At 37.2% G+C, this 18,632-nt stretch overlaps 1 protein-coding gene across 2 annotated transcripts; it reads left to right on the forward strand.

Moving 5' to 3' along the window:
- Window positions 1–2,137: 2,137 nt before the first annotated feature.
- On the forward strand, window positions 2,138–18,511 carry LOC126615375 (protein YELLOW LEAF 1, choloroplastic-like). Of its 2 annotated transcripts, none has more exons than XM_050283200.1 (5): window positions 2,138–2,325; window positions 16,833–16,909; window positions 17,165–17,349; window positions 17,905–17,974; window positions 18,188–18,511. In XM_050283200.1, the coding sequence occupies exons 2-5, from the start codon at window positions 16,855–16,857 to the stop codon at window positions 18,382–18,384; spliced, it is 507 nt and encodes a 168-aa protein (XP_050139157.1). In that variant the 5' UTR covers window positions 2,138–2,325; window positions 16,833–16,854; the 3' UTR covers window positions 18,385–18,511. The 2 variants fall into 2 exon arrangements, with proteins under 2 accessions (XP_050139157.1, XP_050139156.1); XM_050283199.1 differs by lacking the exon at window positions 2,138–2,325 and adding an exon at window positions 16,228–16,434.
- Window positions 18,512–18,632: the final 121 nt, after the last annotated feature.

The raw sequence follows: 18,632 nt of genomic DNA on the forward strand, positions 1-18,632 counted from the left end.
GTACTGAAGTTGTAAGCCATGTTATTTTCACTGTCTTGACTCTTGATCTTCTAATTAACCACTAAATGACCAGCATCAACAAAATCTTTAATCTATGATAGGCCTAACGTTCAGCCACAACAATTTTTGGGAAGGAGAAAAGAACTTAAACATATTTGTGATTGAAAATTCATTCTCCGTTAAGGTGAAACTATTTTAGTCGTGTATATATAAATCACGTTTTAGTACTATTTATTGTCAATTGAATGACACTCTACGATTTATCTTCGATTAAAATTTTGTAATCATTCTATTAGTAGGCCAAAATAAAGAAAACCATCCAATTACTGTCTGCCCTTCCATCACCTTTCACAAAAAAAACAAAAACAAAAACAAACAAAAAAAAAATGAGAAAGCAAGAACCGGGGAATATACAAAAGATTAATCAAGTTCAAACATAGTTCAACAAAATTTAATCACTTAATGATACATGACCCAGAACCCCATAATACAAAGGAGAATACTGAAAATCATCGGTCTTCGAAGGCTTCACACAAAAGAAAAATACGAGAACGAGCACAATAGAGGAAGCAGCAGCCAGACCTAGCACAAGAAACCAATTCTCCATTGCCGCCTTGAGCCGAGAAACTCCACCAGAATTAACATCTTTCGCAACCACGTCGTACTGTGGATACCTTAGGGTTTGGAAAGCCGGATCGAAGAAGTCCTCGACCCCGTGAACAACCAGTCGTCCATTGTTATAGAGATCCCATTCAGTAACTTTGACTAGGTTAAGAGAAGCATATTCATGCGTGCCGGCCGGTAGGGAAGTAACAACGAGAGGATGACCCGGCAGAAGAGTATCAATCTTGGAACCGTGACAAAAAGAGGCCTCCATAGAATCTTTGTCCATCTTGAATGGCACAGCATGGTACTTGAGGAGCGTCGACGGAGGCTGCGGGTACTTCGAGTTAAAGAAAGCTTTGTCTTGTGGGGAAAATAGGGTAAGAGTGGCGTTAGGGTTTGTAGCATCAAGAACCATGTCTAGGGTAAGTGACATGGCATGATACCCTTTGTCGGAGAGTACGGCTGACACCAAACCGACGTTGATCATCCCCGACGGTTCGTGTTTCTTTGTTTCTTCGTAGGGTTGGACAGCTTCAGCTTGCATGGTGTTGGTATTAAAGAGAGGGGAGGTGAGAAGAAGAACAAGAAGAAAACGGAGTGCAATCTTGGGATCCATGGGAGAAGAGAGCTAGGTGTATTTAGCTATATAATTGCTTTAAACAAGAGAGAGTTCGATGAAACAAAACATGAGGCAGGAGCACGTATATATAGTACTGAGCCAGTTTCTTAGTCCTACCCTAATTCTAATTGATTTCCAAATCGTAAACGGATTCATTTTTCTTGCTGGAGATATATAACAAAATTATAATTTGGCTCTTGGCGGTTTCCAAATTTTTTTTGGTTTTTTGGGCCAAATTATAATGTCAATGCCCGAAATTCCTTCAAGTTCATCATTAATCACATGGAATCCAAATATGATAACAACCAAGTAGGTCATATTTTTCCAAGCAGCAATACGGATTAGACAACTTGTATGTAACGGATACACCGTCATTATGGTGTTCTGAGTGAATAACACAAGACTATGTAAAAAGATACTTACACACAATTATGCATTATTGGATACTTTAAGGTACAATATCCAATTTCCTAAAACTCGTTACATCAACATGTTATTACACTTAAATAAGTAATGCAACGGAGATGATTTTTTATACCACATATGACATGATAGATGATGCTCCCAATTGACATTCAATAAAATAAATTCATTAACTTATACGATATGTACAAAATATAAATTCAACTAGTAATACACCGCAGAGTTGCCATAGTCAAAATTTTAGACTACTCACAAATGCCAGACATCAAAGAAACGTGGAAAATTCTTCAACTTGATGGATTTAAGATTGGATTTTATATTGAAAGAACAAACGTGGAAGTCAATAAAAGTGGGCCTATAGGCCCTTTTGTTTTGCAGGCCGAATTTATGATATGGGCAAAGATTAGGCCCAGTCCAGCTGTCCAAAGGAGAGTATAACTAAACGACACCGTGTCGGTCGTTGTTTCACCGCCTTCGATTGGCGTCCACAGCGAAACCAACATACAGCCCCAACCTCCACCTCCACCTCCACCTCCACCTCCACCTCCGCAAAACATCAAAATCTCCTCCTTCAGTTTCGGAGTTGCGGGCAATTTAGGGTTAGGGTTTTTTGAAAGGGGTTTTCTGCTTCAGGATTTTCTGCTGTTTCTGAGGTCCAAAGGAGGAGTCTTTATCCGGTAAGGAGATATTGGGTTCTGATAAACTTCACTTGAAAAGTAATTAAATATCGAAAATTTGGAATTATAGTTCATATTTTGAGCCTGAATTCATGAAAACAAACATAATCCGTTATTCATTAGCGATTAATGATCTGATTAATTTAGTTTTTAATCTTAATCAATTGCATGTAGCTTTAGAAGAAGTGGGGTTTGGCAAACGGTAGTGCTCAATTTTTACTTGTCATACACTACTCTCAATTTCCCGTCATTGGATCAAATAAATTGAGAAAATCAAAGGACAAAATTAACAAGGGTTTTGTGGGAGGTAAAAAGGGATGTGAATCAGAATAATTTTGAAGCTCCTGTGTTAGTAAACACGCGGAAAGTCAAGAATCATCGCTAATCATTTCAGTATGTATTCTACGTTGCAGACAGCACCGAACTTCAAGTATCGGCTCGGGCCCCAACCGTGTAGGGGGCTCCGTTGGCTCCAACCTCTCGGAGCTCGCGAACCGAAAACTACAGTCTAGTCGCCTTAATGACTCAGTCTCTGCTCAGTAACTCATGGAAATATGTTGAGTTGAGTGAATATTTAGCATGCATGCATGTAGCTTCTTCAGCATAAGAATAATACTATAAACAGAAAAACTAAGATCCTGATGGATTTTGGGTATCTGAAATTTTGATTGAACTTTTGAGGTTGTAGTACTATTTATTGATTAGTAACATATTAAGGAGCTTCATTCAAATTGCTTTTGTTAAATTACGACACAGCACATGTATTGTTTCCTTTTTTTTCTTTTTTTGGTAATAACAATGTTGACAGATGAGAATTGGGACTCTGAAACTTCGAATTCGGGGGTAAATGCTCTTACTTAGCTACGTACTGAAGTTGTAAGCCATGTTATTTTCACTGTCTGTACTCTTGATCTTCTAATAACCACTAAATAACCAGCATCAACAAAATCTTTAATCTATGATGGATCTAACATTCAGCCACAACAATTTTTGGGAAGGAGAAAAGAACTTAAACATATTTGTGATTGAAAATTCATTCTCCGGTTAAGGTGAAGCTATTTTAGTCATCTATATAAATCACAGTTTAGTACTATTTATTGTTAATTGAACGTTACTTTATGATTTATCTTTGATTAAAATTTTGTAATGGATTCTATTAGTGCATATATTTCTTCATTTTTTTATAGCTCTATTCAATAACCTTTATACGACAAAATAAAGAAAACCATCCAATTAAAAGAAGAAAGAAAGAACCAGTGGAATATACAAAAGATTAATCAAGTTCAAACATAGTTATTTAATCAGTTAATGATATGACCAAGAACCCCATAATACAAAGGAGAGTACTGAAAATCATCGGTCTTCGAAGGCTTAGCACAAAAGAAAAATACGAGAACGAGCACAAAATTGGAAGCAGCAGCCACACCTAGCACAAGAAACCAATTGTCTGCCGCCTCCTTGAGCCAAGAAACTCCACCGGAACTAACAACATCTTTCGCAATCACGTTGTACTGTGGATACCTGAGGATTTGGAAAGCCGGATCAAAGAAGTCCTCAACCCCGTGAACAATCAGCCGTCCATTGTTATAGAGATCCCACTCAGTAACTTTGACTAGGTTAAGAGAAGCATATCCATGTGTGCCGGCCGGTAGGGAAGTAACAACGAGAGGATGACCCGGCAGAAGAGTATCAACCTTGGAACCGTGACGAAAAGAGGCATCCATGGAATCTTTGTCCATCTTGAATGGCAAAGCATGGTACTTGAGGAGCGTCAGTGGAGGCTGCGGGTACTTGGATTTAAAGAACGCTTTGTCTTGTGGGCAAAGCAGGGTAAGAGTAGCGTTAGGGTTTATAGCATCAAGAACCATGTCTAGGGTAAGTGACATGGCATGATACCCTTTGTTGGAGAGCACGGCTGACACCAAACCGAAGTTGATCATCCCCGATGGTTCGTGTTTCTTTGTTTCTTCGTACGGTTTGACAGCTTCAGCTTGCATGTTGCCGGTAACAAAGAGATGTGAGTTGAGAAGAAGAACAAGAACAAAACGGAGTGCAAAATTGGGATCCATGGGAGAAGAGAGAGCGAGGTTGCTTTCAACAAGAGAGAGTTTGGTGAAACAAAATATGATGTAGGAGCACGTATATATAGTACTAAGCCAGTTTCTTAATCCTACCCTAATTCTAATTGATTTCCAAATCGTAAACGGATTCATTTTTCTTTCTGGAGACATATAACAAAATAACAGTTGGTTTCCTAATTTTTTTTGGTTTTTTGGGCAAAATTATAAGGCTTATTTTATTAACACCCTACAAATTGTTGAATAAACCCTACATACTTAATACACTCCACATTTGCTTTTTCAATTAAAAATTATTTTAATACACCCCACTTCATTTCCCATAATACTCTCACACCCACATTCTCAATATACACTATACATTTTCTACATACACCCCACATTTTTTATACACCCCATATTTCTCAAATCTTATAACACTCATTTTTAATTTTGCCGAATGATTTCAAACCATTTGAATGTTAGTTTGCCAAATAATTTCAAATTGAATGATTTGAAAAATGTTAAGGTTCATTTGAACGTCTTTCAATAACAATAATAATGACCGTGATTCCACATTGCTCAACTTTTCTTTCGAGAAATTGTGCGACTATGTGGAGTGCCTCAGTCTATTACTTCTGATCGTGATTCAACATTTCTTAGTCATTTTTGGATTACCTTGTGGAAATTATTTGGTACAGATTTGCGGCGTAGTACTATGGCTCACCCACATATGGATGGTCAAACCGAGGTTACAAACCGCACCATGAGTAACATGGTTCGTAGTGTTTGTGGGACCTTGCTCTTCCTCAAATTGAACTTGCCTACAACATTGTTGTTCATAGCGTAACTGGCAAGTCTCCTTTCTCCCTAGTGTATACTACTTTCCCCAAGCATGTAGTCGACCTCATCAAGCTTCCTAAGGGTCCAAGTGTGAGTGTTGCTGCTGAAAAGATGGCAGAAAGCATCCAAGCTATTAAGGCAAAGGTTTGTGAACGTCTAGCACAGACAAATGCAAAATACAAAGTGGCGGTTGACCAACATAGGCGTTCCCATGTGTTTCAGGTCGGTGACGCTGTGATGGTGTTTTTGAGGAAAGAAAGATTTCCAGTCGGGACTTACAGCAAGGTCAAGCCTCGCAAGTATGGACCCTATAAGATTCTACAGAAGATTAATGATAATGCTTATGTTGTGGATCTTCCTTCTTCTATGGGCATTTCTCCTACCTTCAATGTTGCTGATCTTTTTGAGTTCTAAAATTAAATAATTATGGATGTCGTCGAAATCACTAAAACAATGAAAAATATGAAGTCTTACCTCATGTGAAAATTTCGAAATACCGATTTCGTGTTCCATTCGTCAAAAATAATTTTTCTCAGTCAACATATTTGTAGTTTCATTGGCTAGGGTTTTATTCAACAATGGAGGGTGGGTGGGGTTTTGATTGTTGAAGAAGATAAATAATACGTTAAAAGTGATTTAAGGTCTATTTAGAATTTTTTTTTTTTAAAACCTAAAAAGGTCAAAATTGTCATTGCATAGTAAGGTAAATAAGTCATTAATATTAAATTTTAGGGCAAAAGACTGTTTACTACCCTTGTGTTTCGTGGTTTTCAACATTTAGTACATCAAGTTTTTTTCGTCCCAGAGTCATTGAAGGAATATTTTGTTAAAACAAGTTCATTTAAGCAACATCAATAAGCATGCAATTAACAATTAAAGGCGGAATCATGCTTGCATGCACTTAAAAACAAAACTTTAACCATGAAATTCAAAGCCTAGTAGATTGGTGAACCATGAATCAACTCAAAACAAAGTGAGTTGAAATTTATACCTTTGTAGATTCCTCTTTGCATAAGCAAAGGCTAATCACCCAAAGAGAGGGCCTTCATTCCTTGCATCTTAAATCTATGGATTTGGATGGAAGAATAGGTTTCTCCAAGTTCCCAAAATTAAGAACCTCTAAGTCTCTTCACCAAGGAGAGATTGGAGAAGAAATGAGTGACCTTGGAGTAGTGGGATTGCAAGATGCACCCCCCAAGGTGGCCGGCCTCTTTAGAGAGAAATGGAGAGACAAGTTCTCACCAATTTTCTCCAAAAGAAAAACCTAATGAATTTTGGCTATAAAGTCATATTTATAACTTTATTCATTTGAGTGGCAAACTTGTAAATAAGTCCAAGTTCACTACCCTAAACAATATGGCCGGCCATTAGGATATTTTGGACTAATTGGGCCTTTGTGAATCATTATTCATTAAGTTGTCATACAACTTAAGTTAATGGGCTTGACGTTCGAAGCCCATTGGGCCTTAAGGTCCAAAACTATCCCGAGGTCTTTAACGAACTTATTCGTTTGATTAATTAACATATTAATTAATCCTTGCCATAAATAAATGATTAAACCATTTAATCATTCTTACTCATCTCCATTGTTTCTTCAATCTCCACCTTACACGGTGTGCGATCCATTAGGTTCCTTTTAGCGAGGCAGTGGGCGATTAAAACCATTTTACATCGATTGTGAATTGAAACTTACTTTCAATTCTCCCCTTAGTGATTACACACGTTTAGGGCTTCCACAAACCATGAGTGACACCTTGCAGCATATCATGGTTACCCAAGCTAATCAGAAGAGGTAGAGAAAACCTATTCAGTTTGGGATTACAAATGCAATACGGCCTTTCTCTAATACAATACTCTTGACCACATTGTTTGGTTTGATAGTTTATTTATTCATGTCTACTATCCAATGTGATTCGTGTGCTTATATGATTACCTTGAATGTGATTTGGAACGCATTCCTAAATCTCATTCATACTCTGGCCAGAGATTCTAAATCATATCATAGAGTATTCTCCCCCAACGGTTTGAAGGTTAGAGATCCCTTGTTGCGCATTCATTTGCCTCCATGGCTAAGTGGCTTAACTCCAACGATGTCGTGGACACTCCAATGGAATGACGTTTGACATAATCAAAGATCAAGGACTTAACCACAAGACAACTGTGATGCCTCAGGTCAGATGACTACTTTGCATTATCCCAACCATGAGTTCTCATGTGACATGAGTATGAGAACTCTTCGTTGATCGCGTTCAGTGAACTCATTCTCTACTGAGCACCTACGTACTTGTCTTGATGTCACACACACCAATGACTCGAGACTAGTCACTCTCCCTGAGAGAAGACATAGCACGTACCGATCTTGACGGACTGTCAATGCCCAATTGACAATCCTATGATCAGGAACATTTAGGATTTGTCTACGAAAGAATGGTCTCATGAATCTAACTTCATTAGATTGCATTCTCCCAATCACATATTCCTTGGACTTTATCGGTTAAGCATATAACATTTATATGAGACGGCTCAAACAATAATATTTGCCCTTTATATTTAAACTAGATTAGTTTAACATGTGAAATGTCCGTAAAGTATCATCATATGATTGGCTTTAGGGCACATTTCCAACAGTCATACCTAAAGTGTAAATTTTGGGACAGTCTCATACATCCGTTAGTCAAACTGTTAAGTCTGCCGTTAACAGTGACGTGGCGCCCATGTGGACAATGACTGGATGCCACATGTCATCCACGTGAAATTTAAAAAAAAATATATAAAATATATATTATAAAATAATAAATAAATAAATTTAAAAAAAAAACGTTTTTTTTTTCTTCTTCTTCCTCCTTCATTTTCCTTCTTCTTCTTCTTCTTCCTTCTTCTTCCTCTGAATCTGGGTAGTAGATTCGTTTTTTTTTTCTTTCTTTCTTCTTCCTCCTTCCTTCTCCTTCTTCTTCTTCCTTCTTCCTTCTCCTTCTTCCGAATTTGCCCTTTTTTTTTTCTTCTTCCTTCTTCTTCCTCTTCGAATCTACCAATTTTTTTTTCTTCTTCCTCCTTCCTTCTTCTTCTTCTTCTTCTTCTTCTTCTTCTTCTTCTTCCTTCTCCTTTGAATCTGCCCAGTTTTTTTTTTTTTCTTCTTCCTCCTTCCTTCTCCTTCTTCTTCTTCCTTCTTCTTTCTCTTCGAATCTGCCCAGTTTTTTTTTTCTTCTTCTTCCTCCTTCCTTCTTCTTCTTCTTCGAATCTGCCCAGTTTTTTTTTTTCTTCTTCTTCTTCTTCGAATCTACCCAGTTTTTTTTTTTCCTTCTTCCTCCTTCTTCCTCCTTCTTCCTTCTCCTTCTTCTTCTTCTTCTTCTTCCGAATCTACTCAGATTCGGTTTTTTTTTATTTTTATTTTTATAATATATATATATATATATATTTTTTTATATATTTTTTTAAATTTCCACGTGGATGACACGTGGCGCCCAATCATTGGCCACATGGGCACTACGTCACAGTTAACGGCAGACTTAATAGTTTGATTAACGGATATATGAAACTGTCCCAAAATTTACACTTTAGGTATGATTTTGGGACGAAAAAAAATTGATGTACTAAATGTTGAAAACCACGAAACATGAGGGTAGTAAACAGTCTTTTGCCCTAAATTTTAATGTGAGGTGCATTCAACATTTTGTGGGGTGTTAATATAAAAAGCCAATTATAATGTCAACACACCCGAACAAACCGTTTCAAATGATAAAATCAATTAAGTTCAACTCAGCAATTCCGGTATTACTTGGAATCCAAATACAATAACAAGTAGGCCATACTTCTCCAAGTAGCAGGTAGACTAGATCAAGAGCTGGTTTGAAAGTGTTTTAAAATGATTAAAAATGCAGTTGGTGAAATTATTTTTGGGTTTCAAGAGAACTTGAGTTCTTCCTGCAATAAGCACATAATTTTTAAGATAACCAGTGTTTCTTGCAAAAAGCAATCAAAGTGTTTTTTTTTCAAGATTCACTTTGCATTTTTAGTAAGGATTAGTTCCTAAAAACACTTTATCAAAAGTACTTTTAGTCACTTTAAAATCACTTCTAAACGAGCCCTTACATGTAAGCGATACACTGCAAACATCCAAGTGAATAACAGATTCCTATGTAAAGAGAGACTCACACATAATTATGCGTTATTAGATACTTTAAGGTATAGTATCAAAATTCCAAAAAATCGTAACCTCAACACGTTATTACACTTGAATGAGTAAGCTTGGAAGATATATGGAAAATGACGCTTACAATCAATATTCAATAAAATATAATCATTAAACATGTACAAAAATGTAATTTCACTAACATTTCCGCACTTTAAAATAGTAATAGACCGCAGAGTGGCCTTGGTCAAAATTTTAAACTACTCACAAATGTCTATGACATCAAGGAAACTTTGGAAAGTTCCCCCTACTTGGTGGATTTAGATTGGATTTTTCAGGATAATTGAAAAAACAAATTTGGAAGTCAGTTGAAGTGGGCCTATAGGCCCTTTTGCTTTATAGGCCGAATTGAGGATATGAGAAAACATTGGGCCTAGTCCAAGGAAGAGTATAAACAAGACGACAACGTTCAGTATTTCGGTTATTTCACCGCCTTCCGTTGGCGTCCATATAAAATTTAACACACAACCCCAACGTCCACCTCCGCAAAACATCAGAACCTCCTTCAATTTCGGAGTTGCGGGCAATTTAGGGTTAGGGTTTTTGAGGGGCTTTATGCTTCTGGATTTTCGGCTGTTTCTAAGGTTCAAAAGAGGAGTCTCCATCGAGCAAGAGATATTGTGTTTTGATAAACTTTACCTGAAAAGTAATCAAGTTCCGAAAATTTGGATTTACAGTTCATATTTTTAGTTGAATTCATGTAAACAAAAATAACCCATTATTAGTAATGATCCAATTGATATAGTTTTTAATCTTAATCAATAGCCTGTAGCTTTAGCAGAAGTGGGGTTTGGCAAAGGGTAGTGTTATCCATACACTTCTTTTTACTTCTCATCACACATCCTGAATGACATGATCTTTCAGTCGCTTTATATATCTCATCTATTACATTGTTCAATGAATGACACTAGGGGGAAAGTCATGAAATGAAATAATTTTGACGCTTTTGTGTTAGTAAACACGTGGAAAGTCAAAAATCATCGCTACTTCTACTATCCTTAATAACCTTAATCGTTGACCGAATTTTAAATCTCGAGTACAGAATGAATACATGATACTCGGGATAGATTAGCCAGCATGACACGCTTATAATAACGGTTGTTATTTTTCTTTTTGGTTGAAGTTTGACAGAAAAATATGGCTGAAAAGGTGGAGAAAAATCCCCGAATCACAAGGATCAAGTGCAAGGGTCAAGGCATAACCATACGAGCTTAACCTAAAGAAGCATACTCACATGCTTGCTTAACTACGCACTGAAGTTGTAACACTAAATAACCATCAGCCACGACAATTTTTGTGAAGGAGAAAAGAACTTCAACATATTTGTGATTGAAAATTCATTCTCCGATTAAACTGAAATTATATTAATCGTGTATATATAAAAGGAATTGTTATTAGTACTCCAAAAATCTCATTCTACATTCCAAACTTTCTATATTAGAAAGAAAAATACATAGAATAAGATATTTGGAGTGTCATAACACTTCCCTATATAAATTATGGTTTAGTACTATTTATTGTCAATTGAATGTCACTCTACTATTTATCTTCGATGGTTCTACTAGTGCATATTTCTTTATTTTTTTATAGCTCTAATCAATAACCTTTATAGGCCAAAATAAAGAAAACCATCCAACTACTGTCTGCTCTTCCATCACCTTTCACAAAATACACAAAAGATTAATCAAGTTCAAACATAGTTCAACCTGATACAGAATTCACTAATACAAAAGAAAGTATGAGAATTTTTTTATTGTGACGGAAATACGGATAGTACACCTCCATGTTTTTACGTAAGTGGTGAGAAATTTTATTTTTTAAGTATTAACTTTTTAACACATATATCTCACAATTTGTATAGTGATATGTCCTCCTGTGGCAATGTCACAGAAAAATCTCCCACTGGAAAATTTCCCGGAGAATAGTGAACATCATCGGTCTTCGAATGGCCACGATAAACGACATAAAGTACAAGCACAAGAAACAAAATGAGAACAGCATACAGACCTAGCGCAAGAAGCATACCCAACGTTTCCTCCTTGAGCCAAGAAACTCCACCAGAACTAACGACATCTTTCGCAACCACGTCGTACTGTGGATACCTTAGGGTTTGGAAAGCCGGATCAAATAAGTCCTCAACCCCGTGAACAATCAGCCGTCCACTGTTATAGAGATCCCACGCACTCAGTTACTTTGACTAGGTTGAGAGAAGCATATCCATGCGTGCCGGCCGGTAGGGAAGTAAAAACGAGAGGATGACCCAGTAGAAGAGTATCAACCTTGGAACCGTGACGAAAAGAGGCCTCCACGGAATCTTTGTCCATCTTGAATGGTACAGCATGGTACTTGAGGAGCGTCAATGGAGGCTGCGGGTACTTGGAGTCAAAGAAAGCTTTGTCTTGTGGGCAAAAGAGGGTAAGAGTGGCGTTAGGGTTTATATCATCAAGAACCATGTCTAGGGTAAGTGACATGGCATGATACCCTTTGTCGGCGAGTACGGCTGACACCAAACCGACGTTGATCATCCCCGATGGCTCGTGTTTCTTTGTTTCTTCGTAGGGTTGGACAGCTTCAGCTTGCATGGTGTAGGTAATAAAGAGAGGGGAGGTGAGAAGAAGAAGAAGAACAAAACGGAGTGCAAACTTGGGATCCATGGGAGATTAGAGAGCTTTCAACAAGAGAGAGTTTGGTGAAGCAAAATATGAGGCAGGAGCATGTATATATGGTACTGAGGCAGTCTCTTAATCCTACCCTATTTCTAATTGATTTCCGAAACGTAAAGGGATTCATTTTTCTTTCTGGGTATATATAACAAACTTTATCTTGGCGGTGTCTATATTTTTTCGGTTTCTTGGGCCAAATTATAATGTCAACACCCTAACAAACGGTTTCAAATGATAAAATCCATCAAATTCAACTCAGCCATTCCGCAATCACTTGGAATCCAAATACAATAACAACTAAGTAGGTCATATTTCTCCGAGTACCAACACGGATAAAACAACTTATATGTAATTGGTGCACCATTACTATGGTGTTCCAAGTGAATATCACAATATTATGTAAAGAGACTTTATACATCATTATGACTTATTGGATACTTTAAGGTATAGTTTCCAATTTCCTAAAATCGTAATATCAACACGTTATATACACTTGAATGAGTAATGCTAGAGATATCCTTTTTTATACCATATTAGTGTAACACATAATATGGCAAATGACGCACACAACCAACATCTAATAAAATAAATTCTTAACTGATACGTCCACCTCCGCAAAATATCAAAAACTCCTCCTTCAATTTCGGAGTTGCAGGCAATTTAGGGTTATGGTTTTTGAAATGGGTTTTCGGCTTCGGGATTTTCGGTTGTCCTGAGGTCCAAAGGAGGAGTCTGTATCGAGCAAGAGATATTTGATAAACTTTACCTGAAAAGTAATAAAGTTTAAAAAATTTGGATTTACAGTTCATATTTTGAGTTGAATTCATGAACCAGCATATAACTCATTATTATCAGCTAGTAATGATCCAATTAATTTAGTTTTAAATCTTAATCAATTGCATGTATGTAGCTTTAGAAGAAGTGGGGTTTGGCAAAGGGTAGTGCTCAATTTTTACTTCTCATACACTCCTCTCAATTTCCAGTCATCGGATCAAATGAATTGAAGAAAATCAATGGACAAAATTAACAAGAGTGTGTGATAGGTAAATAGGGATGTGCGAATGACAGTATCCAATCACTTTATATATCTCATTCATCACATTGTTCGATGAATGACACTAGGGGAAGTTATGAATCAGAATAATTTTGATGCTCGTGTGTTAGTAAACACGTAGAAAGTCACGAATCATATCTAATCATTTCAATATGTATTCTACGTAAATAAACAAGCTAGAAATTTACAAATATCATTGGAAATCTAATATCCTTATGAAAACTACAAGTATCAATTGAAATCTAATATCCTTAACTTGAGAACCATTTCTCTTTAAACAATTGTCGTCGGACTCAAAACCTCAAGTGCAGGGGTGAATACATGATATTAGAGATAGATTAGCCACCATGACACTATATAATAACGGTTGTTATGTTTCTTTTTGGTTGAAGTTTGACAGAAGAATATGGCTGAAAAGGTGGAGCAAAATCCCGAAACACAGGGATCAAGTGCAAGGGTCAAAGCCTAACCATACCACAGCTTAATTAACCTAGAGGATTTCAAGAAGCATATCACATGCTTGCTTCACCAACATCACAAGATACTCCAAAATCATCAAGGTGGAAAAACTGCCTCTTCTCCCCAACCACTGATGCTGGCTCATTCCGCTGCAGACAGCACCGAACTTCAAGTATCGGCTCTGGCCTCAACCGTGTAGGGGGCTCCGTCGGCTCCAACCTCTCGGAGCTCGCGAAAGTTACAGTCTAGTCGCCTTCAACTCTCAGTCTCTGCTCAGTAACTTATGGAAAAATGTTGAGTTGAGTGAATATATGTGGCATACATGCATGTAGCTTCTTCAGCATAAGTATTATTTATTGATTATTAACATATTAAGAAGCTTCATTCAAATTGTTTTTGTTTAGTTACGACACAGCACATGCATGTATTGTTTCGTTTTTTTCCTAATAACAATGTTGAGAGATGAGGATTGGGACTCTGAAACTTTGGATTCGAGGATAAATGCTCTTACTTAACTACGTACCGAAGTTGTAAGCCATGTTATTTTCACTGTCTTGACTCTTGATCTTCTAATTAACCACCAAATGACCAGCATCAACAAAATCTTTAATCTATGATAGGCCTAACGTTCAGCCACAACAATTTTTGGGAAGGAGAAAGGAACTTAAACATATATGTGATTGAAAATTTATTCTCCATTAAGGTGAAACTATTTTAGTCGTGTATATATATATCACGGTTTAGTACCAATTTTTGTCAATTGAATAGAACTCTACGAATTTATCTTCCATTAAAATTTTGTAATCATTTAGTAGGCCCAAATAAAGAAAACCATCCAATTACTGTCTGCCCTTCCATCACCTTTCACAAAAAAAATAAAAAAATAAAAAAAAATAAATCGAAAGCAAGAACCAGGGGAATATACAAAAGATTAATCAAGTTCAAACATAGTTCAACAAAATTTAATCACTTAATGATACATGACCAAGAACCCCATAATACAAAGGAGAATACTGAAAATCATCGTTCTTCGAAGGCTTCGCACAAAAGAAAAATACGAGAACGAGCACAATAGAGGAAGCAGCAGCCAGACCTAGCACAAGAAACCAATTCTCCATTGCCGCCTTGAGCCGAGAAACTCCACCAGAATTAACATCCTTCGCAACCACGTCGTACTGTGGATACCTTAGAGTTTGGAAAGCCGGATCGAAGAAGTCCTCGACCCCGTGAACAATCAGTCGTCCATTGTTATAGAGATCCCACTCAGTAACTTTGACTAGGTTAAGAGAAGCATATCCATGCGTGCTGGCCGGCAGGGAAGTAACAACGAGAGGATGACCCAGCAGAAGAGTATCAACCTTGGAACCGTGACGAAAAGAGGCCTCCATAGAATCTTTGTCCATCTTGAATGGCACAGCATGGTACTTGAGGAGCGTCAACGGAGGCTGCGGGTACTTGGATTTAAAGAAAGCTTTGTCTTGTGGGCAAAATAGGATAAGAGTGGCGTTAGGGTTTGTAGCATCAAGAACCATGTCTAGGGTAAGTGACATGGCATGATACCCTTTGTCGGAGAGTACGGCTGACACCAAACCGACGTTGATCACCCCCGATGGTTCATGTTTCTTTGTTTCTTCGTAGGGTTGGACAGCTTCAGCTTGCATGATGTTGGTATTAAAGAGAAGGGAGGTGAGAAGAAGAAAAATAAGAAAACGGAGTGCAAACTTGGGATCCATGGGAGAAGAGAGCTAGGTTTATTTAGCTATAAAATTACTTTAAACAAGAGAGAGTTGGATGAAACAAAACATGAGGCAGGAGCACGTATATATAGTACTTAGCCAGTTTCTTAATCCTACCCTAATTCTAATTGATTTCCAAATCGTAAACGGATTCAATTTTCTTGCTGGAGATATATAACAAAATTATAATTTGGCTCTTGGCGGTTTCTAAAATTTTTTTGGTTTTTTGGGCCAAATTATAATGTTAACACCCGAATTAACCGTTTCAATTTGATAAAATCCTTCAAGTTCATCCGTAATCACATGGAATCCAAATATGATAACAACCAAGTAGGTCATATTTTTCCAAGCAGCAATACGGATTAGACAACTTATATGTAATGGATACACCGTCACTGTGGTGTTCTGAGTGAATAACACAAGACTATGTAAAGAGATACTTACACACAATTATGCATTATTAGATACTTTAAGGTACAATATCCAATTTCCTAAAACTCATTACGTCAACATGTTATTACACTTAAATAAGTAATGCAACGAAGATGATTTTTTATACCACATGATAGATGATGCTCGCAATTGGCATTCAATAAAATAAATTCATTAACTTATACGATATATACAAAATATAAATTCAACTAGTAATACACCGCATAGTTGCCATAGTCAAAATTTTAGACTACTCACAAATGCCAGACATCAAAGAAACGTGGAAAATTCTTCAACTTGATGGATTTAAGATTGGATTTTATATTGAAAGAACAAACGTGGAAGTCAATAAAAGTGGGCCTATAGGCCCTTTTGTTTTGCAGGCCGAATTTAAGATATGGGCAAAGATTAGGCCCAGTCCAGCTGTCCAAAGCAGAGTATAACTAAACGACACCGTGTCGGTCGTTATTTCACCGCCTTCGATTGGCGTCCACAGCGAAACCAACATACAGCCCCAACCTCCACCTCCACCTCCACCTCCACCTCCGCAAAACATCAAAATCTCCTCCTTCAGTTTCGGAGTTGCGGGCAATTTAGGGTTAGGGTTTTTGGAACGGGGTTTTCTGCTTCAGGATTTTCTGCAGTTTCTGAGGTCCAAAGGAGGAGTCTTTATCCGGTAAGGAGATATTGGGTTCTGATAAACATCACTTGAAAAGTAATTAAATATTGAAAATTTGGGATTATAGTTCATATTTTGAGCCTGAATTCATGAAAACAAACATAACCCGTTATTCATTAGCGATTAATGATCTGATTAATTTAGTTTTTAATCTTAATAAATAGCATGTAGCTTTAGCAGAAGTGGGGTTTGGCAAATTGGGCAGCACCCAAGTTCTAAAGCCCGTTTTCTGTAAATTAGAGTAGTTTAGAATATCGTCTTGTCAAACTAAAATAGTATAATACTTATATGTATGCATTTCTCTAGTAACATGTGCTGCTATGTATGTATGTATGTATGTATTTGTGTAGTGTGTATATTCGTAATGTGAAAAGAGTTGGTTTTTGTTTTCTCAGGTAATCTTCATCACTAATTAAGATGCCAATGTTGACTAGTGCAAGTGCAATCGTGAACTCGCCTCCATTGCCAGCAGGTACTTATGAGTATCCACTCCCAAGTTTCTGTGGTTTTGAAGGTTCACAGATTCCGTTATTTGATTTTCCCATCGATTTTGATTACCCTTTATGACTTCGGATTTTGCAAGAAAAGATTCCTGTCGAAGAACTTCCATAACTGTGTTTGTTGCAATTTTGTTTTACTGAAATTTTCAGTTTGATGATATGGATTGGGTTTCTAAGAATGGCGTGTGATTCTTATGATGTTTGGTTGTATATGGTGAAAACTCTAGGTCAGTGCCGTGGACAATTTAAGCTTTCTAGCTGTGGACCGAAAAAAGTACATGTTGATGGAAAAATGGTGCATCTTAAGATAGGGGCGGTGGGGCTTGGTGCACAGTTTCCACTCGAGAGAAGAAATCCAGTCACGGTTTCAAATCGAAGGCAGTCTGCTTCTGTGATATGTGCTAGTGCCTTGGTTAGTTTGTTATTTCGTATAAAGTTTCAGTTTTTACCTTGCCTTTACATGGTGATAAAATTTTGAATTGTTGCATGCATGCCGGATCACTATTTTATACTCTTCCCTAGCAATTCGAGATAATTGAAGCATTTATATCCTGTGAATTCATTGATTTGAACCCTGAGAATGGTGACTTTGTAGCATTAACTGATGCATTTCGTACCTTTTCGTAAAAGTTGGTGAGGCAAGATACCGGCATGGGTTTTTAAAATTCTTTCACTTGAGTTATTGAGTTCAAATATCTGGAATTAATCAATTGGGATCCTGGTTCAGTTATTTGTCCAGTTTTGCGGCTTCTAAATTTTGCATTTTTGGTGTGCATGACCCTTAGATAAGCACCTTGAAATTGTTTTTACGTAGATGTTTGAAGCGTTATTCAAATGATGGAGTCTACGTTTTGTTCTAGCTTCTTTTTTATAGTTGTTCGTTTCTTCCTTCGGAATTGATCCCTGTCTTCCTCTTTCAAGGAACAAAAAGGGAAAGAAATCTTGATTTTGCTATTTTATTTTGCAGAATGCCAGATGTGGTGCAGAGCAAACGCAGACTGTTACACGTGAGGCTCCAACAATTACACATCTCCCTGGTAAGAGCCATTATTTTGTATTAATCTCTTGTTAGTGCCGAGGGAAAAAATCGTTTTGAAACATTAGAGATGAGTGTTTGCAGGACGCAAATGTAATCTCTCGCAGCCTTTGATTCGATAGTCATTTAGAATTCACGTAGAAATGTGACTGTTTCTCTGCCTGAAATTCTGGAATAATGTCAGAAATCATCTAACAGTTGAGTGAAACTGTAGGCAAGGAGAAGTCCCCACTGCTTGATGATGGTGGGAGTGGCTTCCCTCCTCGTGACGATGGTGATGGCGGTGGCGGTGGAGGTGGCGGTGGAGGCAACTTTTCCGGAGGCTTTGCCTTTTTCGGCTTTCTTCTTTTCCTAAGCTTCTTAAAGGATAAAGAAAGTGAGGGTTCCTATCGAGAGAATAGGAGAAGGTGATGGAATTTGAGAGGATGTATTATGGAGATTTTGCATTGTATTTTTCTGTGCCAATGAATAATAATTGACTTTTATTCTTGATAAACCAAATGGTTTTCAAATGAATGCTAATTCGAGTATTTTTGCAGTTTTTCTCTAGAATTATTTTTTTGACAAACGATAGTGTTAGCGAGGTAAATGGTTAAATGTTAGTGGAGAAGGGAATTGATGAGAATTGAACATGCACGAAAGTGCGTAGGCTTTTTTTT

This window comes from Malus sylvestris, chromosome 3, assembly GCF_916048215.2.
Source record: "Malus sylvestris chromosome 3, drMalSylv7.2, whole genome shotgun sequence".
Classification (NCBI taxonomy): Eukaryota; Viridiplantae; Streptophyta; class Magnoliopsida; order Rosales; family Rosaceae; genus Malus; species Malus sylvestris.

Excerpts from the sequence above, each read along its gene's own strand:
- LOC126615375 (XM_050283200.1), top strand. The coding sequence starts at position 16,855 with ATGCCAATGTTGACTAGTGCAAGTGCAATCGTGAACTCGCCTCCATTG. Across the intron at positions 16,910-17,164 it reads CTCGCCTCCATTGCCAGCAG|GTCAGTGCCGTGGACAATTT; the intron begins GTACTTATGAGT and ends TGAAAACTCTAG. Across the intron at positions 17,350-17,904 it reads TGATATGTGCTAGTGCCTTG|AATGCCAGATGTGGTGCAGA; the intron begins GTTAGTTTGTTA and ends TTTATTTTGCAG.